The following is a 25,463-nucleotide window of genomic DNA, read 5'->3' on the forward strand; positions in this document are numbered from 1 at the left end:
TTAAAAATAACATTAGTTTGAATACCTTGCCCAGCACTGCTAAATATTACAGGACTTTCATTATGATTGTATCTTCTGCTCCAAGAGATTTGGAATGGAATTTATCTTACCTTTGTTTTCCCAAGAGCCCACTTGTCTAACTTGGCCTTTTGAAGAATAGCAATGCAGTTTTCTTTGCTTGGAGAAGGGTTCTCATGTGCTTTGAAAGCAATGTAATAATATCTACAGAAATATAAAAGATAACCAAGATCAAATCTCAAAAAGCAAATTGTTTACTATGGCACAGAAAATCCTGCAAACATTATGGATTAGGATTTCATGAATCAGAGCAATTTCCTGGACTAGTTCCTGCAAGTTTTCTTGGCAAGGTATTTCAGAAATGGTTAGTCACTGACTCCTTGTTAGGGTTGAGAGAAAGTGACTGCCCCAAGGTCATCCAGCCAGGTTACTCTAAAGCAGGATTCATGCTCCTGGTTTTTATCCTGGTACCTTAACTACTACACCAAACTGGATCTCTCATTATATTGTATATGTACACTACCCAAACATATGTCCCCATGCCATAAAATCACCTGCCAAATGGAATATGTCTTCGGTAAGAGCCATAAAAAAAACCAGGCTGCTTGATAAGCCTTTTGGGATGGGGCATTTTAATTGGATTAAAAAGGTCAGTGTTCCTATTAAATCTAAACCTTACCACACCAATAAAACTTAAAATGTATCTTCACAGCCAACTCATCTTCATTCACTTCCCTTGACTTTGTATAAGTGGTTTATGTATCTTTAAAGCAGCAGAATGCCATTATATATGTTTGGCATATGATACATATTTAGGCTTAACTAATTTCAGGATTCCAATAAATTTCATTTATTTTGAAATTCTATTGGAGACATTAAATGCTAAGGGCAAGGGGTTTTTTCCCCCTTAAAAAACATGTGTTTAAAATCTTGATAAATTCTAAGGTAATGTTGGGAGCATCAACTTGCTAAATTTAATGGGGGTGCCCCAAGTTACTTAATAACATTCTTTCTTCACCAGCCTTAAAGCTGATGTTCATTTAAAGCATTAATATATCAATATTACTATTGCTTTTTTGTTTTAGAGAAGATTGGTGACACTGAAAGATAACTGAGCCCAGATTCACTCAATGTGTGTCAAGACTACAATTAGTTTACAGTAAAAATGATTTCCACATTCATCTTCATTACATAGAAGTTATTGGTGAGGGAAGGGAAGCAGAGGAGAGAGCAAGAATGCAATCAAAGGCAAAAAAGATTCTGCCCTTGGAAGGAGAGCCAGCCAATCCACCCTTCGGCCTCCCTGTATAGTACAGTATAGTTGAATTGTGACTGGTCCCAAAATGGGGCCTGCTTCAAATACGGTGCCACATGGCCTCCATGTAGAAAGACGGCATGGTGGCTCACCTGCTTTTCAAAGGAGAAATGGATCCAGCCACGATGTGGGTTGGGGAGGAGGGTGTGGGCCCAAGACTTGCAAGGCCCCAGCAGGGCAGGAAACAGGCCTGCAGGGCCCCAGTAGAGTGGAAGCAGAGCACAGGTTCCTCAGGGAGTGAGAGTGGCCCTGGGAAGCCCAGGCAGGTCACCTGTGAGTTGGGGAGGTAGTTGCAGTATGGGCCTGGCTCTGTGCTAGGCCTTTCAGGGCTTCTATCACCCCTGAGGCACTCCATGCTCTGCTTAATGGTGCAACAGTGAGAGCAGGGATTATGGTCATTAAGCAAGGTGATCACTTGGACACCCTGTTTAATGACTGCCACGTATTACGATCATAATGGGCAGGCTCCATTATGGTTGAAGGTCGAGGAGTACTTGTATTATGCTTGAGCATGTCATAAGCTCTTCATTGTTTTTGAGTTTACAAAACTTTGAAACACTTTTTTTTGCAGCAACCAGCTGCGTGTCTCTTTCTAAAGATACCATTCTATCTTGTGCATCATACCATAATCCATGTGATATGTTAATTGGTGGAAGAATAATCAAACTGAAAGCGATTTACTAAATACAGAATCAACTGGATGTCTCAAAGACACTATTATAGGATTAGAATGTTTTCTACAAAGTAACATGAAACTAAAAAACAAAACAAAAGAAAACCTGGTAATTCCCAGTGTGAAAGCAAAATATTTTACATACTGTTTTAACGGAACAATAATAGAGTGGATAGTTTTGGAAAAAGATTGAGAAAGAGAACGTTACTGACAATTTGCATGTTTATTAAAACATGACTCACACAATCTTCCAGAAATCATGGCCACACACTCACTCTCTCGCACACACGCATGTATGTATGTATGTTTACTGGGAATAAGGTATATATAGATTTTTTATCAAATGTATTTTATATTCCTTATTAATAAGGATATTACTCAGATCTCTAGTGTGTTGGAGAAGCTTTCCATCACCACCAAATACATTGCAGTTCCCATCCTAAAGGCCACCAGATGGCCAGAATAAAGTAATATCCCTTAATTATACATAGCTTAAGAATGTACTGCAAAATAAACCCTATTTTTTCAATCATGGTACTATATTATGATTCTGGACAGGTAAAATACAATTTTATGTGTACATATTCCTATATTAAGTACATTTAAGATTTTCTCTATCTGTCTTATTCCTCCTCCTTTAAAATAAATTTGGCAGTCAGTAACTAGCGAGAAGACCTTATCAAATATCTCTAGAAGCCTGTCCTTGGAAAAAACTGGCTTGGTTTGCTTTTGGGGCACCTATATTATCCCAGACTTTTAAAATATCATCTAAAATTGATTTTAATCTGTTCCTTAGATCAGAGTTCCCCAAATTTTCTGGCTTTGCAGATCAGCGGGGAATGGAGGAAGAGAGGGGATGGTTCTGCATGAGCAGTGGGCAAGTGCGTATGCATGAGTGCTCCATTTGCACAAGCAGTAGGCACATGCCCCTGCCGCCCACACAAATGGAGCATGCATGCACACGCTCGCCTGCTGCTCATGCAAGTCGGGATAGCACTTGCTCGCCATTCTGTGGCCCAATTCCGAATGGCTGAAGGCCCATTAGTGGGCCGCAGCCTGGTGGTTAGGTTATATATGTTTTCTTTTCATTTCCACCCTTTTAATCTTGTGAAACCTGCTTTTTGTAAGATTGCTACACACACACACACACACACACACACATAAAATAATAAATAAAATTGTGGCTATGGCAGCAATTATTTCACAAATAAGAAGCATATTTAATAAAACAAGGGAGTAGGTCTATAGAAGCCAAACATTTTCCCAGCTTCTAGATAATATTCACTAAATCAAGATATTTGGATTGCTAAAACATAGCTATGTAATATCTTATAGAAAGTTAGCAAAAATGAATAAGTAAAGAGCAAGATACTTATGAAACAGGGATTGTCTTAAAAAGTCCAAATTCCTATATCTAAAGAAGTATGATAAAGGCACATTTTAATAATATATGCATTTGGTACTTTATATGCATACATACACTTTTAGAAAAATTATGCAGTAGTATAATAGTTCCATGACACTGATCACCTGAGCAGTGTACCAGTTCAGACTATTGTTCAAACAAAATTGTTCAGACAAAATTAAAGCTTTGGTTCTTTAATATTTGAGATTAAATCAGACAAGTATTTTTCCCAAAGAAACCATTTTTCTGACAGTCCTTTGTACTAAACATCATCTTCTGTAAGATAAGATGTATACTCTTCCTATTTGAAGAGTCATCATTTAGTGCTCAATGGTTATATTACAGATGCCCTAAGTTCTTCACTTTATTTTTAATTATTTAATTAAATAAATAAATTTATGAAGAAATAATAGTTACATTAAAAAGCAATACAAGTTTGCTTTGATACAAGGAAGTAGAATAAATAACAATATTTATTTTATCCTTTGTAAAAGGTGATGTTGATATTATATAATTATTAGCACTCCCACAATTAATGATGGTATACCATGTGTTTTCCCCATCACTTTATCCTACTCCACAAATCTTGAATCTTCAGCAGCCTCCCATAGCACTGCTCCTTGCCCCCCTCCCCCAGCACATTGCATGGACCTGTCATCATGTAAATGTTCTCTTAACATACTTGCTTGCATATGAATAGTGTAATTCAGCAGAAGATATGCACTCAGTTTTATAATAAATGGCCCTTCTGAGAGATTTCACAAGCCAGGGAAATTTAAGCCAAGATCAAAGCTGTGGGACTTGTCCTGATGCACTTGTATGAGTCTCATTAGCATTAACAAATAAAGGGAGGAATGCAAATCTAAGTGCTTCTATTTCCATTTTCACCAAAATGAAACAAGAAATAGGGATCTAATGCATAACAAACTGCTTCTGAAAATATGATGCTGGTGCAAAAAATGTTTTCATTTTCTGTAGTTGGTGTTTCCATTTACAAAATAATATTTGTGCATTGGAGGAAGGAAGGAAGGAAGGAAGGAAGGAAGGAAGGAAGGAAGGAAGGAAGGAAGGAAGGAAGGAAGGAAGGAAGGAAGGCTATTTGCATATTTAGCTGAACATACATTACCCCTGTAGAAAAAATATATAAATTATGTTGAACTGGGTAGGAATGGATGATTTAATCCACTATCCTACATGAATTTATGCAAAGGTAAGTGGCATGGCTTTCAATGGGTTTTATTCTTTAATATGATAAGTGCATTTAGAAAAATGATGTAACAATCATTTCTTTGAGAATAATGCCTTAGGAACAGCTACAAATAAAGAACTGTAAAATATGGGCCACAACTTATCTTCATTATTCTTGCCTAACAACATTAAACAAAAACTATGTGACCATTGTTCATTGCTCAGTTATATTCATGTTAATGACTCCAAAAGAACATTTAAGCTACCTGGTCCTCACTTAAAGAGATTCACAGGATTTATTATATTCTTTAGAAAATAGTGTCTCTCAAACTCGTTGCTACCTTTCCAAATTTCAAATTGATGGCCCTTTATAATAATGATAGACATTCAATATCCAAGAGTGACACAATATACTAATTAGATTAGATAAGATAATCTTCATTGTCATTTTTTCCTGTGGGCACAATGGCACTCATTAAAATTGAAATTTAGTGGCTTCCTCTCAAAGTGTACACATTACAAGCTGCCCGGTGTATGAGAATATGCAGCTATATAAATTGAATAAATAAAGGCAATACATCCTCACCTACTGTGTTTCTGCACCAAATTTCTGGCAGTTAACATAGAGAGGGGAATTCCACAGCAGAAGTAGCAAGAAGATCTATGGTAGGCTGACCAAGAACTTTTTGCTGGAACATTCTGGCCAGCAGATCATAACTGCATACATTTTAAATCAATTCCAGTACAGACAAATGTAGCCATAATAAATTTTAAAAGTCTTTAAGATGTCACAGGACTCTCCATGTAACTGTATGTTTTGATTTCTCTGAGCTGTTCCCTATTATTTTGCATAATGCAATTGTATGGCACTGTATTTGCATACATTATGCTAAGTGGTTTAGAGAAAACTAGTTATAGATCAAAACATCAAACCAAAATGAATGGCTTCTGAATCACATGTCTAATTTACAAATTCATGGAACTGATCTTTCAGAATTTCTTCTATGATGCTTTATCATGGATAAAGGGGAAAAGTTTGCTCAGTCCAAGACACTCTGCTGTCTGAGACAAAAGAGAAGCCAGTAAATTTCCTGTTCCATTTAAGGATTTTATTCATTTATTTGTTAATTTTTTATACTGCCCATCTCCACTGTCCCAAAAGACTCTGAGCAGCTTAAGATTTAAGGTTGCTGATTGCCATGGCAGTTGACTCTTGCTTCAAATCTATGGGTGGTATCTTCTACCAGACTTGAGGTCGTCAGATAAGTTTAAGGGTATGGAGAAGATCACAATGCACTTGCAGACCCACCCCCACAACAGTTGTTGCCTGCAACAGTCATCTTGTTCCACCAAACAGTAAAGCAACAAGAAGTCTAACTGGATGACTAGGAAGTCTTAAAATAATATTAAATCTCAAGGTATTTTTTTTTCTTCTGTTCAATTCTTGGAGACTGCCTGGACAAGTCCCTGAAGTTTTCTTGGCAAGTTTTTTTTAGAAGTGGTTTCCCTAATTTGCTTCCTTCCTAAGACTGAGAGAAAGAGACTAACTCAAAGTCACCCATCTGACTTTGTGTCTAAGGCGAGACTAGAACTTACAGTCTACCAGTTTTTAGTCTGATACCTTAACCACTACACAAACTTTTCAGGTACTTAGTCATTATATAAACCATACTCGAATATGCTCAGGTACACCATGTCTTTGGAAAAGCCAAACTTTCCAAGACTGACACACGTCACTGAAAGGAAGTTCCAAGATTGAGCCCAAATACATGCTTAATTTTATTCTAAGGATTTTGAGGATAACTGGCTAAGAGAATTCGTAGCAATTAAAATTTGTGTTTCTAAAGTAAGTTCCAGGCTTGCCACATAAAATAGCCCCATAACACATAAAAACCAGACAGGCAAAGCATCAAACAAAAGTTTAGCTTTTATTTACCTCAGACTGTCTATTTCCTGTCTTTGAGTACTCTGTACTCATCTTTCCTGTTAAGGGTTTACAAAACAGCAGCTACTAGAGATAAGAAGTTTGCCTATTTGTAAGAAATGTGCTTATTCATTAAGCAACATCAAGGGGGAAATGTTTCATTTATTTTGTTGGTAAGTTACAAAAATGGATCAAAATATAAAGTCATTGGCTTAGAAAAATCTTTGATATCCTTAGTTTTACTGACATTTTAAAACTCTTGTTTATACTTGCCTGTTTAACAAAAAAGGATGAAGTGCCATTGCATTTAGTGTCTGGGCCTGTTTTTCTGAAATGTTTTTATATATTCCTTATACCTAAGCATATGTAACAGAAGTAAAATTCAACATAAAAACGATTGTAAATCATAGAAATGATTCCATGTGTATATTTCACATATTCTAAAGGAAAAATAAAATAAAATAAAATACACAATTATTTAAAATTAAAAGCAGGTCACAGACATTAAATAGCAATAGCATAAAACAGATTTCAATAGCTGGTTAACTCAATAGCAAGAGTTAAAATGAATGTCATGTTAGAATGGAATAAAAAATACCTGTTTTTAAGTCTAACTCAACCAGAAGCCCATTGGATAACTATGACCTAGCTACTATTCTTTAGGCTAACCCCAAATTGTTGCACATAAATCATATATGCTATCATGAGCAGCAGACAGAATGGCAAATTATGACTATTCATATGTATGCATATACCATAAATTTGGTCTATGTATTACATCTAAATGAATCCACCCAGCTGAAATGTAAAAAGGACCATGTAAGAACAAGTGAGTGGGAATATCTATTTTTCCCTAGCAATTTGCAGCTGCTTTTATTAATTTTTTTATTAAAAAAATCTGTCATTCAATGGAAGGAAACTAAGCATGTTAGAACTACTAATGTAACTGGAGACCTGACCCCAAGTTCTCTCAGAGATCCAAAAATCTTTAGAACTAAAAGGTCCAAAACTATCTACGGTATGCCTCAAACCTGAAATGTTATGTCTTGGGAACATCAACTGATACAGGCATTATCTCAAAACCTAAATAGCATTACCTGTGAGCTGGAAGAATTCCTGTTGCCAAAGAGATGCTTCTTTCACCTCATAACCTTTACCAGCCAATGTATTGAGGCTTATAGTTGGTCTGTAAATATATTATTGTACTGTTGGATGGCCTCTAGATCATTATCACTGAATGTCTCTTGAGGAGTCATTCAATTATTTATCTTCTGACCCATCAAAGTCTCTGCAGATGACACTATCTGCCTGACTTTGTCTGCCCTTGGTAATTAAATAGGTCTTCAAGTTTGTGGTTAAACTGATTGGTTGAAGAGTATTATCAAGATAGAAGCAGTTATTTGCATGAAAATTGGAACAAGAAGTTGCAATATCCTGTCATATCAATGAGTTAAGATTTTAAAGAATGTTAAATATGCACTTTTAATCTTTAATTATATCCAAATCAACAAAGCATTTTCCTTAGTGTATTGGATACCTTACAAGATGTTTATTAAGAGGTAGATGTCAACCTCAACCTATGATCTAGTGGAGGGGACATTGAGCTGCTCCGTGATTGTTTCCTTTTACCTTAATATTCATAAGTTATGGACTGGGAAGAAAAGGAAAATTCAAGAATGCTACTGTAAGGTAATTTTTATACCAAAAATTTGGAATATAACAATGTATGAAAAACTCTGGATTTATTATGCATGACTTGCAGCTAAAAGTGGTTTTCCTTCAGTGGAAACTGTAGGATCTGTAACTACTTATTTTAAATCTTGGATTGATGAAATATATTTGCTCTCAGCTATTTCATATGAAACAGAGAAAAGTCTCAGGGATACTGGTAAGGTAGTTAAGATTTAACCTGTTGTTTAAAAAATGTCTTTGTGTATAATTTTTTCTTTGCTTTCCCCCTCCCCCTATTCTGTTTATTTGGTTTCTGTTAAGCTTATTTTTTTCTTTCTCCATTTTATATGCCATACCAATTATTTTTCAGAAAAAGTAGAAATGAACCTAGTTAATAGTTCAATGGAAAACCTTCATGGAACTAATGGGAAAATTTGAGAAGATGTCCTAGAAGGCAGTGGAAATATATTCTCTAATATTCTCTAATATAATCTACTATGCAGGAAAACTACGGTACAGGGATGCCTCCATAAACTCACCAGGAGATTTACTCAGTTCAAAGAAGATGTTACCTTTTAACTGATCAATATACTCTCCACATACTGGGGAAAATCTTGGTAACAAATCTGCCAAATGTTCTAGTAAAAGACAAAACTAAAAGCACATCATACAATTGATAAATTCAACCTGTCCTGATTTTTTTTTTTTACCAATTTTGCCCCCTGTTTTCCAATATTTGTGTCTTGCCATTTGTGGAATTGTCAAATGTAGATTTTTTCTTTTGTTTTTTTAATCAAAACCTCCTAAAACTATAACTTTTCAACATTGTAAAAGAGGAAGAAAATATTTTTTAAAATATTATCTTCTCTTAACTGCATATCTGCTGCCCCAATTCAGATTTTTTGTGGGATGGGCAGCCATATAACTATGATACATATGGTACCATAGCCACATAATTCTATCCCTGTCTGTTTTCTGAATTACTATAATCTAGGAATTGGTGAACTGGCTCTGAACAATTTAGCCTCCAATCCTACTAAAAGACATTTTTAAAGGTAATTCTTTAGTATAAAGCATGAATAGCTTACCTTTTTACAAACTCCTCAAAATGAATGCGATGAGAATATCCTTGCTGACGTATGTTGACGGTCTCTAAAATGCCAGTATAGCGTAGCTGCACTAAGACTCTTTCTTGAGAAAATTTCAATGCCTCTCGGTCATCATTGGGCTTAATACAGCGAACAAAGTGAGGTTGCCCAATCACCATTTTAGATAGCAGATCCATCAGAGAATACTAAGGAAAGGAAAGCATGATAAAAATATAGCACAAGAGCACTATTTTCTTTGAAGGGAATGAAAATCTAGGCATCCTTTCCTTACCTATTATATTCTAACAAGATATAATAGATTCATAAATATGTTTGAATCCCTTTTAAAATCTGCCTTCTTCTTACCCAGTTAAGCCTTATCTTTAGAGTTTTCCTTTGACCTCGGTCACTCCTCAATTTTACTAAAATAATTAAGCCATTTGCTGACATGTTCATTCATCCCTGCCTTGTCCATCTCAAGGAATTCCTTCTGGCAGGGCTTATGAATGTTCAGCACAGTGCCAGGCATACTGCCAATATTATTTAAATGAGATCTTGGGAAAGCAATGAAATTATAGTAGTACAATTTAAATTCCCTACCCTGAAATAGGAAGCCACAGTTTGTCTCTTCATGTTGGTGGTTTCCTCAGGATGCCTCATAATTTCCATGGTGTCAATCTGGAAACAAAAATCAGAGAGGTAAAAAAGTCTTGAGCCATCTGTTATTATGCTTACGTTTGTTAGGTATGATATATGAGTTAGGAAACATACAGTATATCTTCAATATATGTTTCCCAACATTGTTCCTATCCATTTAAAGACTGTGCATCCATCTTGATCTGTGTATGTAGAGAAAAGTTTCCTACTTCAAAAAAAAACAACTGCTTGCCAACTACCACAATGTGCAGTATAGGTAGTCCTCAATTTATAACTATTCGTTTAGTGACCATTAAAAGTTAGAACAGCACTGAAAAAAGGAACCGTTTTTCACACTTACAACTGTTGCAGCATCCCTGTGGTCACGTGATCAAAATTCAGATGCTTGACAACTGGTTCATGTGACCCCCTTTTGCAACCTTCTGACAAGCAAAGCCAATGGGGAAGTCAGATTCACTTAACAACTGTCTTACTAACTGAACAACTGCAATGATTCAGTTCAATAACTATGACAAGAAAATTTGCAAAATGGGTAAAAGTCATTTAACAACTGTATCGCTTAGAATGGAAATTTGGGGCTCAATTGTGGTTGTAAGTTGAGGACTACCTAAACCTCATTTTCATGCACCTCTGATCTCTCAGTGTCTGAGAGCAGTTTGGAGAAGAGCGGGAGATTTTAACATCATCACATTGTATATACAGAAGCAAAAAGCTGTGTTTAATTATGACTATCTTCAAACTCCCTCCCCAATTTTAGAGTGATAAAAATTTTGTAACACTTTTTTCCCCCCAGAATTCATGATAAGGTTAGAAAGTAGTCCAAAAAGACCCTGGGTCAATGCAGTAAATGTAGAAAGTCCCCATTAGCTGCTGAGACACTCCTGCAATCAAGACTTGGATAGTCTTATACATTGGGGGGGAAATGCAGCTAGATAGGCAGATTGCTTGATAATATATAGCTATAAATCTATTTATTCTTCACCAATATGACGGATGTGTTTTCTGTTTTAGAGTAGGATGATATGGTTCTAAACTTTTACCTTTGTCAGGATAAATAGTTAATATTTTGACAATGTACATTGCTTTGTGCCATTTGGTTAGTCTTAATACAGTACAAGCTTTGCCCAACTGGATTGAAGTCACAAGCGCTCCCTCCAACTGACAGCAGAAATCAGTAAACTTCCAGACAAGCTGCTTAATTTGCCTTTTGTGCCACAGTGATTTCAAGTTTGTGTAATGAAAAAGAAAGAACATACCCAGAAGGAAGAGGTCTTACCAATCGGGTATGTACACCTCAAACCTCAGGAAAAAAAAAATCTGCTTGCAGAGATTCCTTTTTCATTGTAGGACAAGTAAAAGTGAATTGACTTTATTACTCAACATGACATGTACAGAACCAAGCTTAGAAGTGCAAGTAGACATGCCTGAACCATGGGTATGCATTTGAATTTCTCTCAGTCTTTCTTTCTTCTGCGTTAATCTCTCTACTTTTATTCTTCTTCATTGCAGGTAGTCTTCAAACTTATCACCATTCATTTAATTTATGTATTTGTGACATTCGCAGTGTCCTGGGCCATGTGATCACCATTTGTGACTTTCCCAGGCACTTCTAACAAGCAAAGTCAACGAGGGAAGCCGAATTTGCTTAACAACTCAATTAACAACTGCTTCACTTAGCAATGGAAGTTCCAGTACCAATTATGGTTGAAAGGTGAAGGCTATCTGTAATTAGGTAGAACCTGCCCTATGGAATAGCAGCTCCCTAGAGATCTGGATTAACCCAGTCCTGTTAAGCATTTTGTAAGGCAGTGGTTCTCAACCTGTGGGTCGGGACCCCATTTGGGGTCGATCAACCATTTCATGGGGGTCGCCAAGCAAGGCTGTCCGCCATTTTTTTGTCCACCATTTTTTTTGTCCGCCATTTTTTTCCCCTTTTCTGGCGGGTGCCTTACCTCCCTTGGGCTGGGCCAGCTGGTGGTCGGCCTGCTTCGTCTCTGCCGCTTGCCAGCTACGCCTTGGCCGGCGCAGGGGGCGGAACCACGCATGTGCGGCACTCCCGGGCAGGGAAAGTCCTCGACTTACAACCGGTTGGGTAGTCCTCGACTTACGACCGATTTAGTCCTCGACTTACGACCAGTTTAGTCCTCGAATTATGACCGGTTTAGTCCTCGACTTATGACCGGTTGGGGTCACGGCATTAAAAAGGTTGAGAACCACTGTTGTAAGGCATTAAAAAGCTGGCGGTTCCCTTGGTCACTGGAGTGGGAGGTTTAGTGAGACCTATTGGCTACCTGCTTGGTTCTAGTCCTACAAGGGAGGGTCTTTAGATAGGGGGGAACAAAAATTCCAGTTAAGGGTCACAACCAGCAACCTGATTCCACACCTACTGCTGACTCTCTGGATATCCCCAAGTCCTTTCTTTTTGTCCCCAAGTCATAAGACAATGCCCATGGTATGCTGCTATGGCCAAGAAAATTATATGACCACATCCACCAACACCAAGATCTGAGCTTGCCTTTAAAAAAAATAATACAGACAGATATAAATTTGGAACCCAGTGCCTTTTTTTTTTAATCGAGTCCATTTATTCAATAAAAGAAACTCTCTTCAAGTGACAAAACTTAGTAATCTGTCCCATTTAAATAGTATTGATGTACTGTATGTATTTATGTGAAAAATCTATATACTTTTCACTATGCATCAGAGGAAAAGGAATAAGCTGAACTGACTTATTATCAGAACCAATATCAAACATAATAACAAATGCAATGTTCATTTACCTATGATACCATTATACAAAACAAGTGGGGTCCAGAAGTAAATGCTGTAGGATAAGATATTCCCTGTTCAGGATTCCAAACACTCTATTCCACTCCAGCTCAAAGACGATGTTCTACGGCCAGTTAACACTTTTGTGATTCACTGAGCTATCTTGTGTCTCTATCCCTTTAGGGTTTTTCTCTTCAGGTTTTTTTTTTTTTTTTTTGAGAGAGGAATCTTTATAAAAAATATCTCAAGGTGTCTTCAAGCCTACTGACACCATCTCTTGGTTCATAGTGCTAGTTTGGTAACATAGGGCACATACCAACTATCTGGAAATAAGTAATGATATGCCACTTTGTAATTTAGAGTATGGTTTAAAAAGTTTTCTCCCCATAGGATTCAAAGATGTAGACAACTGTAATGATCTATAATGCATGATGAATCATAGCAGGATTAAATAATATGGATAGATATCTATTGTCCTCTCACATTGCCTTGCCCTAGAACATTAACATTTCTATACCCTTTTGGAGTAGTTTTCTATTGCCCCATGTCATTAGTTGGTTCTTCCTGTCAAATTGTCACTTTTCTAAATAAAAAACTTTGAAGTACTTCATCCCCCCAAACAAATACATGAAATAGCAAGCACTCTATAACATGCCTTCATTATGCTAACATTACAGCTGTTCTAAATTAAAAATAAGTACATGCATCAGATTTTGTGAATGAAAAAAAAAATCTCCTCTAGTAGTTGCCAATCAAAAGCTGCTTTGTTTCATTGCATCACCCAAATGAAATAAGACAATCTGCTCCCTGTTCATATGGAGCTTAGAAACATTTTAGCACACACCCACACATTGTGGTAGTATGCCATCTGCTACGAACAGGTGGTTAACCTAAGAATATGTGAAGCCTTTGTGCAGAACTTTTAGCACCTGCTTTAAGCTCAGAGGCCACCACTTCACATCCTGTTTCCTAAGTCATGTCAGATCCAGCCTAATATTCTCAGAGGGGGCTACGAGCAGAGGCATTGTCAACCCTACCTGGTAAAACAGACAAGAAACATGACTAGATGAGCTAATACTACTTTACTGTAAGGCTACATTAACAGAAGTTTGCAAGTCTGTTGATGAATTTTTGATCAGATACAGGTAGTCCTTGACTTAAAACCACAATTGTGACTGGAATTTCAATTGTAAGTCAGTACAACTTCCTGCTGGCACTTTTAACTGCTTGATCCATTCAGGCAAGTCCCTCCTAAGGATCTTCTTCCTCTGATCTTTGAGCCACCGAGGGCTCCTACCTTTTGTCTTACTGTTTCCTAGGCAGAGTCTCTTCCCCTTGTCCCCCAAAATCATCCACCTGTCCCATACCATTAAGGGATAGAAAAGATGGCTGATCGCAAAATAGGAATGCCATGCCTTACTTTGAGGAGATACTTAGGAGTGCATGCAAAACAGCCAGGAGAAGAAAGAAGTACCCAGGAGAATTACAAGAGTGGGAGTGGATTTAAGAGACTCTTTGATATAGTGCCAGGAAAGAGACAGACTGATACAGAGAGGGGAGAAGGAGGGGGGAATGTGGAAAAATAAAACCTTCTTTTCCAAAACTGAGAATAGTTGCTGTTTTCTTCTTCAGAGAACAAAACAGTTTTCAAATGAAAATGTTAAAAGAGCCCCTCTGGAAGACATTTCTAGTGGTGACAGAAAAGTCCCATGTAAGGCTAGAGGAAAGAAATGCTGCCTCAGCATGGGCAATGAGAAATGTAGGTCACATAACCAAGGAAATGTCAACCTTCTAAATTCACATCTAAAGGGAAAGAAGCGAGGGAGATATTTCCAAGCAGAAATGCACAACCTTTTTCTCTGGTGGAGAGAGGGAATATGAATCCCATATTAGTGCATTATAGCGTTGCTCCGCATTATCTTCTAAGGTTCTTTTAATCTCCAGTTGTCAGCATTCAGGAAAACCGGTCTCTTTGGGCTAAAGGCTATTTGGTTTACTTTTTATTTCTTCTTTGTTTTTAAATCTATACACCTACAATTACTTTCCTGTCTCAAGGACAGAGATCCGGTTAGTCTAGAGCAGGGGTAGGCAACCTCGGCTCTTTTATGACTCGTGGACTTCAACTCCCAGAATTCCTGAGTCAGCTATGCTGGCTCAGGAATTCTGGGAGTTGAAGTCCACGAGTCATAAAAGAGCCGAGGTTGCCTACCCCTCTAGAGGTCCCCAAACTTTCAGGCACCAGGGACCAGTTCTATGGGGAAAGGAGAGGACGTGGTTTCGTGTGCTGCCTGTATCCCATGGATGGAGCTTCGCTTGTTTGCGCAGCCCGGTTTCTGGTACACCGCAGCCCGGTGCCAGTCCACGGACCAGGGCTTGGGGACCTCTGGGTTAGTCTCTGCTAATTGAAAGACCTGATTTTCATTGAATTGCTCTCCCTCTGCAGTTCACTGTGCCACTCTAAATTTTCTCCAGAGAGTTAGGGACAACTCTCTTTGCAACAGCAAAGATGGCACAAGGGGAAGGGTTATTTAGGAAAGGGAGGGAGGTGTAATCAGTTTTAAAGTAGGCTGCTCTACATTACAGATAGTCTTCTACTTAACAGTCATCCATTTAAGGATGGCTCAAAGATACAACAGCCTTGCAAAAAGTGCCTTAGGACCTGTACTCACACTTATGACTATCGCACTACACCCAGGATCATGTGATCACAATTCAGGTGCTTGTCAATGGGCTCGCATTTATGATGGGTTGCTGTGTCCTGCCGTCACATGATCATGATTTGTGATTTTTTTTTATCAGTTTCCAGCAAAAAAAAAGTCCATTGGAATAGCTAGATTCATTTAATGACCTTGTGATGCATTTAATGACCATGTGATTTGCTTTATAACCCCTGAAAAAATGATCCTAAAATCAAGTCTGGTTACACTCGACTTACAACCATACTGACTTACAATTGAAATTCCAGTTACAATTGTGGTTGTAAGTCAAGGACTACCTGTATCTGATCAAAGGTACTTCTAAATGGAAGATAACTCCTTTCGCTGGTGAAAGAGGACAATAGATGATAGCACTTTGTATCTTGTACAAAATGTCCAAAGAAAGATACTGATTCAAAGATGTTTCAGCCTTATTTCATAGTGTTGTTTAATTCCAATTTTTCAGTTTATCATTTTTATGTGTGGGCCTACATATCAATACTGAAGAAAGAGTCTGGCTCTGGAAAAAAAATAGGATAAAATTAAAATCAATAGAAATTTCAGAGCTGCCAGCAAAAATAGCAGTTCTGTGTTTAGTTCTCTTGCTTTCTTGGTATTGTTTAATGAAATCAATTGGAAGAAACACCTTCACCTTCTATGTCCTTTTAGAGGTTCCAACATGCAGTGAAGCTACCTTCTTTATTTAATCTGGGAGGAGGCAACCATCACTGTCGTCTTTGAGGACAGTTAAGACAGTTTATACAAAGATGAAGCATTTGTTTTGTTTTGTTTTTATTGGTAGCACAAGGAATGTTCCATCTACAGTAGAACTTTGGTGACTTCCACTGCTGAGAATTCAAAAGCTGGGTGGAGGAGGAGAAGCTGTGTCACATCTGTGTTCACCAAAAGTTATAGGAAAAAGACTTATATAATTTCTAATTCAATCAAATAATTGGAGGATGGCCTTGGGACTCTAACATACTTTGGTTGAGTACTGTCTACCAAATTCACCAAACTTAATCATGAAAATGAATGAGGAGAATGTTAAACTATATATGCTATGAAGAAATCTCAAAAGAATGTCAGTGTTAGTTTATGTCAAATGTCTGATTTACTTAAAAACAGAAATTAGATTAGATAACCTTTATTGTCATTTTTACTATGGTCAGGAGGGAACTGCTTAAAAGCCCATGTATGACTACAGTATTAATGCATTATTCCCAGGAGGGAGATTACATGTTAATTTTTCTGTGTGCAACTAATAAGAAAGAGCAAGGAAAAAAGCCAATAAAAAGAAAGGAAATGGTAATAAAGATTATTCTCCTAAAGAGGAAAAAAAATAAGCAAAACCTCTTTTTTAATAGTAATGTGACAAATAATTAACCAAAATTAAATAGCGCGACTATTACAAGTCAGTGCCTTTGAAAATGAATTCTAAGTGAGAATAAATAACAAGAAAGCATTTCAGCCCCTCTAGTATACAGATACTGTAGTCTCCAACTTACAACAGTTCATTTACCGACCATTTGAAGTTACAATGGCACTGGAAAAAAGTGGCTTATGACTGTTTTTCATACTTACAACCATTGTAGCATCCCCATGGTCACATGATCAAAATCTGGATCCTGGCAACTGACTCAGATTTATGGATGGTTGCAATGTCCCGGGATGATGTGATCCCCTTTTGCAACCTTCTGACAAGCAAAGTCAATGGGGAAGCCAGGTTCACTTAACAACTGTGTTACTAACTTAATAGCTGCGGTGATTCACTTAACAAGAAAGGTTGTAAAATGGGGCAAAATTTACTTAACGAATGTCTCATTTAGCAACAGAAATGTTGGGCCCAATGGTGGTTGTAAATCGAGGACTACCTGTACTTCAGGCTCTTTTCAAATATGAAACACTTTTCAAAGTTTAGGTGTATACTTACCTTAATACGACCTGACCCAAGCTGTGGAGGTAAAGATCTGGATGCAGCTGTTACTCTTACCCTTGTTTGAGCCAAGTTACCTATTTGAAAAGAGAGAGATAGAATAAGCAAGAGACAGAAGGAGAAAGTAGCAATGATTAGAAACAATTATTAAACAAGGAAAAGTCCCCTTCAAGTGGAACTTGGCTCCTGGTAATTGCATAATGCATCTGTGTTGCTTTCTTGGCAACAATATGGAAGTGGATTGCCACTGGGCAAAAAGATCATGAAAATCAGAAAGTCAGGCAAACTAATATAAGTACCAGCAATACGAACACTGGGTATTTTTCTTAGTCAACCTAGAAGCATGCCCTCATTGGATTTACAAATTAAACCAATCTTTGCAAATGGAATTAGAACTTCACCCATAGGCAACTCCATCCCAGCCTCCCCAGAGGCCCTTTATAAAACAGCCTTTGCACCGGCCTCTGTAAATATATTCAAGTGCATATTTTGTTTTCTGTATATAATCATTATCTAGCAAAATAAGAACTCTCTGCAGGTAAGTATCATGAAGCCATGGGTATTTATTAAGAGCAAGAAAAACAAGATTAATACTGTATACCCATAATAATGTGTGTGTGTGTGTGTGTGTGTGTGTGTGTGGGTAAATACTATGCAAAGCAATCAAAACAGCGAGAAGTGGGCAAAATAAATGAATGAATGAATAAATGAGCTAAAAGAAAAGGACATTTAACTGAAGTTAGTTTATACCAATTCCACCCATCAATCTTCCAGGCCATTCTGTTCTTGTAAATTATGCCTGCTTCTACTAGGTCCATATGCCAGTTAAATTTGGCCCAGATGCATTTGCAGCAGTGAGCCAGTTTGGTGTAGTGCTTAAGGCAACCATACTAGAAACCAAAACACCATGAGTTCTAATCCCATCCTAGGATAAAAGCTGGCTGGGTGACTTTGCGCTAGTCATGTTCTCTCAGCCCAATTTATACCACAAAGTTGCTATTGTGAGGAAAATAGGAGGAGGAAAGAGTATTAGATATGTGCACTGCCTTGAGTATAAGAATTACAAAGGTGGGATAAATATAAATAAATAAATAAAAATATGAAACTCTCCCATTATTGGCACACGCTTTAAATGTTACAATCTAGAGGAGGTAATATCATTAGTAAAGCATCTTTATTTCAATCAATCTTTACGTCAGTCTATCAATACAATAGATATTAGCTATTTGCAAGAACTCTTGAATAAAGTGTTTAAATATGTCATACTAACAATTCAACAGCTAAGAATCTTAAAGAATATTAATAACTTTTCTTATGATTTTAAGATTGAATATTTTCAACTGAACCTTTCCTATTTATTGATCACTCCAGAATAAGTTTTAAAAGGGCTGGCTCTTAACTTTGGTATGAAGGTATACTTACACATACTGCATGAGCTTGTCATATTATTATGCCATTTTGGTTCGATGTCTGTTAATATGCTGTTATAAATAGGATTGGAATATATGAATGTAAATTTACACCATACACCCAAAAGTTAGTTTTTATATTATATATAGTTACAATTATATGAAGAATAATTAGAGTGATAAAGAATAAAGAAGAATGTATATACAGTTATAATTATTTGAAGAATTATTGTTTTATTGACTATAGGGAACAGCGTAAAAGATCACTGTTCAATAATAGCAGAACTCTTTATCAAAGTGAAGACTGATGATTTCATTTTTTAAAATCAAGATATGAAGATTTATTTTAAGATAAGGCCAAACTAATATTTCTATGCAATATAAAATGGTTTGGGGCTTTTTTCCTTCTGTTCCCTTTTATAGTTTAGTATTTTTCTCTCTCTTCTCTTTTCTTTTTAACTCATTCAGTCTTCCTTAATATATTTGTGATATATTCCAACTACTTTCAACTTAATTTTATGTTTCTTTCACTCAGTGCTTTTTTTCTAAAAAAAAAAAAAAAGGTGCCGAAACTCACCCACGTCATGCAACCGGCCTTGCCTACCTTACAAGGTTCCATCCAAAAAAGGTGCTGTATAACAATGAACCAGGGTATGCTCTTATACTGAGGCATTTTATCACATCTTTAAATTTATGTAGATTTAGATTGTTTTAGGTGTATTTTACACATATGCAAAATGGTGAACAGATGCTTACATTTGCATTTCATTACATGCTTATAAAATACACATAGTTTTGTATGTGATCTCATTATTCTTGGGCCACTTGCACTGATTTATTGAATTCAGCAGCCAACTTTTAAGTCCACATTCAAGCTTATTCATTTCATTATGTCCTCTTTTTAAATCAACAAACATAGTAGACCAAGGGTTTTTCAAACTTTCTCAAACTGCAGAAACTGTTAGTTAGGAAAAACATCCTGGAAACCCTGATCAAGGGGCAAAATGATGAGCTATCATAAACACCAATGCCTCATGGGGTGTGAAGCTTCTGAATGTTAGCTGACAAGTTTTGCCTTTCCCTTGCAGTTTAGAAAAACTGTTCTGGAATCAACTACCCCCTTCCCCCAACCACCTTAGGGCTATTCAGAACATAGTTTTAAAACAGAGAGAGGAGGGAGGAAGGGAGACAGACAGAGAGAGAGAGATTAGTATTTTATTATTAACCCGAAAACCTGAGAGCACAACAACTAATCTTCCAATTAATGTCTTTATACATTTTACGGGATCCTCCAGATCAATAACAAGTCATCAATAAATGTACTTAATTTACAAGTTTATTTTTGAATTTTTATTCCCTTGCCTTACAGTACTATTCAATATTTCAAGAATTAAAATAAACAAGAGAAGAGACAATAGAAATCCCTATCTTGTCCATTTTTATATCTCGCAGGATTTTGTTAGATCCCCACTGACAATTATTTGTGCTTTATATCAATGGTCCCCAACCTTTCCGGCTTGGCAATCCAGCGGGGGGTGGGAAAGGGGATAGTTCTGTGTGAGCGGTAGGCGTCTGTGTGCAGCTCCACTTGAGTGGTAGGCACAACACCTGCCACTGTTTACAAAATAAGTAAGGTTCAGCTTTTACACATTTTCTTCCCTGTGTAGAAGTTGGACTAAAAGCCCCATTTACAGTCACCTGTTTGTCATATGTATACTGAAGTAGACATCCTTAAATCAGTTACTTGGAACCGACATTTTCTACATGAATAATCATTCCATCATTTTCATCAATTCTTGGATTTTTGAATGATCTAATCACTTTTTTGTACCCTCTCATCTTGTTCCCACCTATGTACAGTGTTTAGGTCACCAATCAAAAATAACTTTTTCTCCAGGATCATGTTTTCAGAAAATTGTATTATTTTTCGTAATGCATCTTTAGTTCTTTCATCAGAACCATTCACTGAAATGTGACAATTAACTAAGATCTACCTATAGGTTCCTATTTCCTTAAGTATACACAATAATCCACAAGATACTAATTCATATTTTCTGATATGTATATCAGCTTCTTTTATCCATAATTAAATCTACCCCTTTAATCCCATACATTTATTCATTAATTAGCTCCACAACACAAGATTTATTACTTATTGCCCAAAACTATCCAGAGAATTTCATGACAGGTCACAATCCATAAGAAAACAATATTTTTTTTCTTTCATTTAATTTGTTATGAATAAGATAAAGCAAATCAAACTAAATAAATATTTTTTTAAATATTTTTATTTAAAATATTTTCATATTTAAATATAAATATTTAAATATAAATATTTTATTTATTTAAATATGTTTAAAACTGCAGTTTAAACTAAACTTAGAAATAAAAAAAAACAATTTAAATAATAAGTTATATATTTACTTGATAAACAGGGAATATTAATAGGGGAGAAATTAAGAGAGAAAACTCATTGTCAGATTGTGATTGTTAAGTCTTAAATGTGAGAGAAAAAAGAAAAATGTCAGTGCTACTTGGCCTCTACTGAAAGAGAATCTTCCCAGTTATGAAACAGCAAATAGAGTTCCTTTGCAGATATTAATACATGAGTAAGTGCACCCTGGGAAGGGTATATATTGGAGGAATGACTTAAATATTATTATTGGAATAGTGAATTTGAACTATTAAAGTGTAGCAGCTGATACAGGTTTTTTTTAGGATCACATTATGTTTTTCTGAAAGGTGTTGCGGATAACAATTTTGCAACTACATGCTATCATAGCTGCCATCAAGTCATTTTCACCATATAGATAGATTTTTCTTTATGACAATTTGTCCTTAATCTATCCTTCAGGTCTTCTAATGGTGACCTCTTTGCTACTGTAAGTGAATCTGTCCATCTTGTTGCTGGTTGTCCTTTTCTTTTCTTTCCATCCACCTTTTCTAACATTTTTCCAGAGGACTAGGTCTTTGCATACATATTGTGTCCAAAGGAGGATAATTTGAGCCTGGGCATTTGTGCATTGAGTGAAAACTGTGGTTTGATTTGTTCTATGATTCATCAGTATGCTTATTTGGGTGTCCGTGTGTCCGTGGTGTTCTTAGGAGTCTCCTCCAACAGCAAAGTTCAAAGGTGCCAGTACCGCTTCTTTAAAGTCCAACTTTTGTTTCTATAAAGTGTCATAGGAAATAATGCGGCTTGTACAATTTTTTTTAAAGGGCTCTCTCTTTAGTCTAATCTTAAGGGTATAAAATAATTCAGTAGGAAAAGATGTGCCCTAAGATATAATAAGATCTTGAACTACCTGAACCATCACCACTATGAATTCAAAGTCTGCTTGATTAATTGATGAATTAATCAATTAATCCAGCCAATTAAGTATTTTTAAATAGCTTTAGTTTCAAAAGAAAAACAGGGAGTGAAATGAATCAACATTAGTTGAATAGTACAGTGTGTTTTAAATATTGGGAATCAACTGAATGCCTTGTTGACTGGCTGGAAAAGTATTTGTTGTGAACATTTTAAGGCTGTTCTTAAAAATTGTTTTTGCAGATTTTTTTTTTAAAGAAAGAGAGATTTTAAAAATAAAAGCTTTGAGAGGAAGGAAGGAAGTGATGTGGCCTAAGCATGTGCAAAACATTCCAGATACATTTCAAAGTTTTAAGTAGTGAGTGGAGCACAAGATGTCCAAATGTTTTCTCTGGCTACATATCTTCAGAGGCTAAACTGTGATTAATAGCATTGAAAAAACCCTTTGAAGCAGGATTGGTGACATCAAAGTCCTAATCCATGGGTGGCAGGATTTTTATAATGAGTGGGAAGCATTTTAACACATTTCAAAGGATTTACAGCATGAATAAACAATAGGCCACTGCAGATGTGCCACACACCTTTCAGAAACATAACACATAAATAAGTTTCCATTTTAATTTAAATGTAAATAAAGTAAATAAAGCGTTAACACTTCTTTTCAGATTAACACTTTAAAAGTGCCTTATTTGCAATAAGATCATTTTTTCCTCATTGCTTTTGCAGAACTTATGTTAATTCCATGAAGCTATTTTTATTTCTAAACTATAGCTGATACTATATAACTGAAAAGAGGCAACATTTTAAAAAACATCTATATGTCTCTCTATATAATTCTACATTTAGAATTCCTTTTCTAGGAAGCAAGATTTAATTAACATAAAGAATATTATATAGAAATATTAGGTAGAAAAGATACATTAAAAAACTCTATTGAAGATACAATGAGAGCTAGCATAAACATAAATAAATTAATATACCAGAACAACAATTGTTCATAATAGTTGTTCATAATTCATGATCTGGCAAATCAAAAAAAATGGGCAGAAAATCCTTTTGTTCCTTCACAGAATTACTTTTCTTTGTTAAATTTGCTAGCAGATTTCCTTGCATATCTGTATATGACACAATGTAGATGGAGAATAAATTAATTTGTGTTTACAATAATGACTTGCAAGATTAAATGGGGAAATAATAATTATTTGATTTGATCTGAAACAAAAAAGAGCACTAGAATTCCTATATTATACAACCCACTTGAGTTTCCTACCACTACTAACAAGGTTTTCCATTTGGATCACCTTTAAATGTGCATTTTAAATTTCTGTTTTAATTTTTTTTGAACCCCACAGTCCAGTGACATAATCTTTACATTTTCAATTGTTTACATGCTCTTTTAATAGCCCAGAATAGTGTTTTGAAACATTAATCTTCCATAAATATAAAAAAGCCTTCAGTATTAATGATGCACCAGTTTTCTCCACAAAGAAGTTGTGTCTCCTAATTACATTATTTAAAGTATAGTTAGACCAAAGTAAGTCTTGCTGAATGTAATGCCTTATTTCTCAATAAGAAATTGTTGTTCTCAAAACAAACTGATATGCAACAAGATGCTGGATTGTGGGAGGCACAGTACCATTCAATTTCCCTAACATCAGCAATCAGTTTGATTTCCTAAGACAAGTTTTACAGAAGAAATAATGTTTAGCAATGATTCACACCAAATAATTCCTTCTACGAAAACTCTCATCATAACCTTCAAGTGGGCAGAACAGCGCATCATATGGCAACAATTTTTGAATAAAGATACCTCAAATGTGGCTAACTTAAAGAATGTGTCCAAAATTCAAGATCTCGTGATCTCCAAAAGAATGAAATTTGGAAAAAGTTGTGGCTGCTTCATTGCCATTAGCTGCAGTTGATCTGCTAGACTGCTGCTGTGGTCACATAATCTTCATTTTCAATGTTTTGGGACAGTTCCCAGCCAGTCTTGCAATCTTTTGCTCTTCCCACCCACCCTGCACTAGTCATTTACCTACCTTCTAGGAAGAGGAGAGAATGGGAGGGGAGGGAAGGGAGGAGAAGGGAAGGGAAGAGGGAAGGAGAGAGGAAAGAATATTTCTGATGCTCTCTGCCAACTTCCCATAGGGAAGCTCAATGGGGAAGCCAGCAGGAAATCAAAATTTGTTCCCACTCCCACTGGTTTCCCCACCCCACCTGTGGTAATTATGCCTCTTTGTTTAGTTAAGGAAATATTTCTGAAATGATGGCCTGATGAGGTACATTAACATACATTTTAGCCATGCAGTATGAATCTATATTTTTTCTTAAACTCTACTCCTTAGAATTGTTTTGGGCTCTCCTTTCTGTTTCTAGTGAATGTATATAGGACCACATTTTAATACTTTGAAATAGTGCTAAAAATATTTTATCTGTTAGGCTAGTTTCTTATATTTCTAATATAAATAGAACATTTCTGGATTTCTTTGCTGCCACCTAGTAGTTATCCAGATTTTTGCAATGTAGCCCTTTAGTACATAGCCAAGGATTTTAATCAACTGAATGTTTCCCATCCTAAATTAGGCTGATGAAACAAATAAAAATAGGTAGGTTAATGGGAGAGATCAGAGAACAAAAAGTACTTTTCTTACTTGAATATAAGCGCAGCGATGCTAGATAGATGCTAGATAGATAGATAGATAGATAGATAGATAGATAGATAGATAGATAGATAGATAGGTAGGTAGGTAGGTAGGTAGGTAGGTAGGCAGGCAGGCAGGCAGGCAGGCAGGCAGGCAGGCAGGCAGGCAGGCAGACAGACAGAAAGACAGATAGATATTTAATTTAATTATATCTCATTGGACAATATCAATTCTGGGCAGGTTCATAACATGCTGATTGGATTTACAAAAAAATGGTGAACCATAAAGCAACCATATTGGTTAGTTTCACATCACATTTTAGCCTCACAAGTTATGCAATCCCAATTACTGAGTCACAACCATTCAGATTCCAAAGGCTGTTCAGGCTCCTGGCCTGAACAAAAGCAGCAAACAACATAAGCAAAAACCTTATTAAAAAAGGAACACTCCAAATATGTAACTGTTTACTTGGGAAAAATCCCCAATGAACTCTTCTGTAAAGACACTGTACAGAGAAAGACAATATAGTATGTCAGCCGATTATTGGATTAAGACTGAGTAGATTCCAGTTTAATTTATCAACTAGCTATGAAGCATCCTGGATGACAGGAATGAAATTTGCTGTCTGGTTTGCTGATCCCTATCCTGCCTCTATTGCTTCTGCTAACAGCCACTGCCAGCCCCTTCCAAGGTAATTGGTAACAGAGCCTAGCAGATTTCATACATCTTGAGGCTGCCCTTGAATAGTGTCAAAATAATGGGAAA

The 25,463-nt window shown here is 36.3% G+C and overlaps 1 protein-coding gene across 1 annotated transcript in view; it reads right to left on the bottom strand.

The window, feature by feature from the left end:
* The window catches only part of MYO3B (myosin IIIB), a gene marked incomplete at its 3' end in the record, with an annotated part of 162,826 nt that overhangs the window by 14,378 nt on the left and 122,985 nt on the right, over nt 1–25,463 (bottom strand). Inside the window, exons 22-27 of the mRNA XM_029284724.1 lie at nt 17,335–17,414; nt 16,369–16,377; nt 14,129–14,140; nt 9,883–9,960; nt 9,283–9,488; nt 111–222 (exon numbers count right to left, since the gene is read on the bottom strand). Coding sequence (XP_029140557.1) covers nt 111–222; nt 9,283–9,488; nt 9,883–9,960; nt 14,129–14,140; nt 16,369–16,377; nt 17,335–17,414 — 497 coding nt within the window. The remainder of the gene's footprint in view (nt 1–110; nt 223–9,282; nt 9,489–9,882; nt 9,961–14,128; nt 14,141–16,368; nt 16,378–17,334; nt 17,415–25,463) is intronic.

Source organism: Protobothrops mucrosquamatus, unplaced genomic scaffold (genome assembly GCF_001527695.2).
Source record: "Protobothrops mucrosquamatus isolate PMUCROS unplaced genomic scaffold, P.Mucros_1.0 scaffold866, whole genome shotgun sequence".
NCBI classification, from domain to species: Eukaryota; Metazoa; Chordata; class Lepidosauria; order Squamata; family Viperidae; genus Protobothrops; species Protobothrops mucrosquamatus.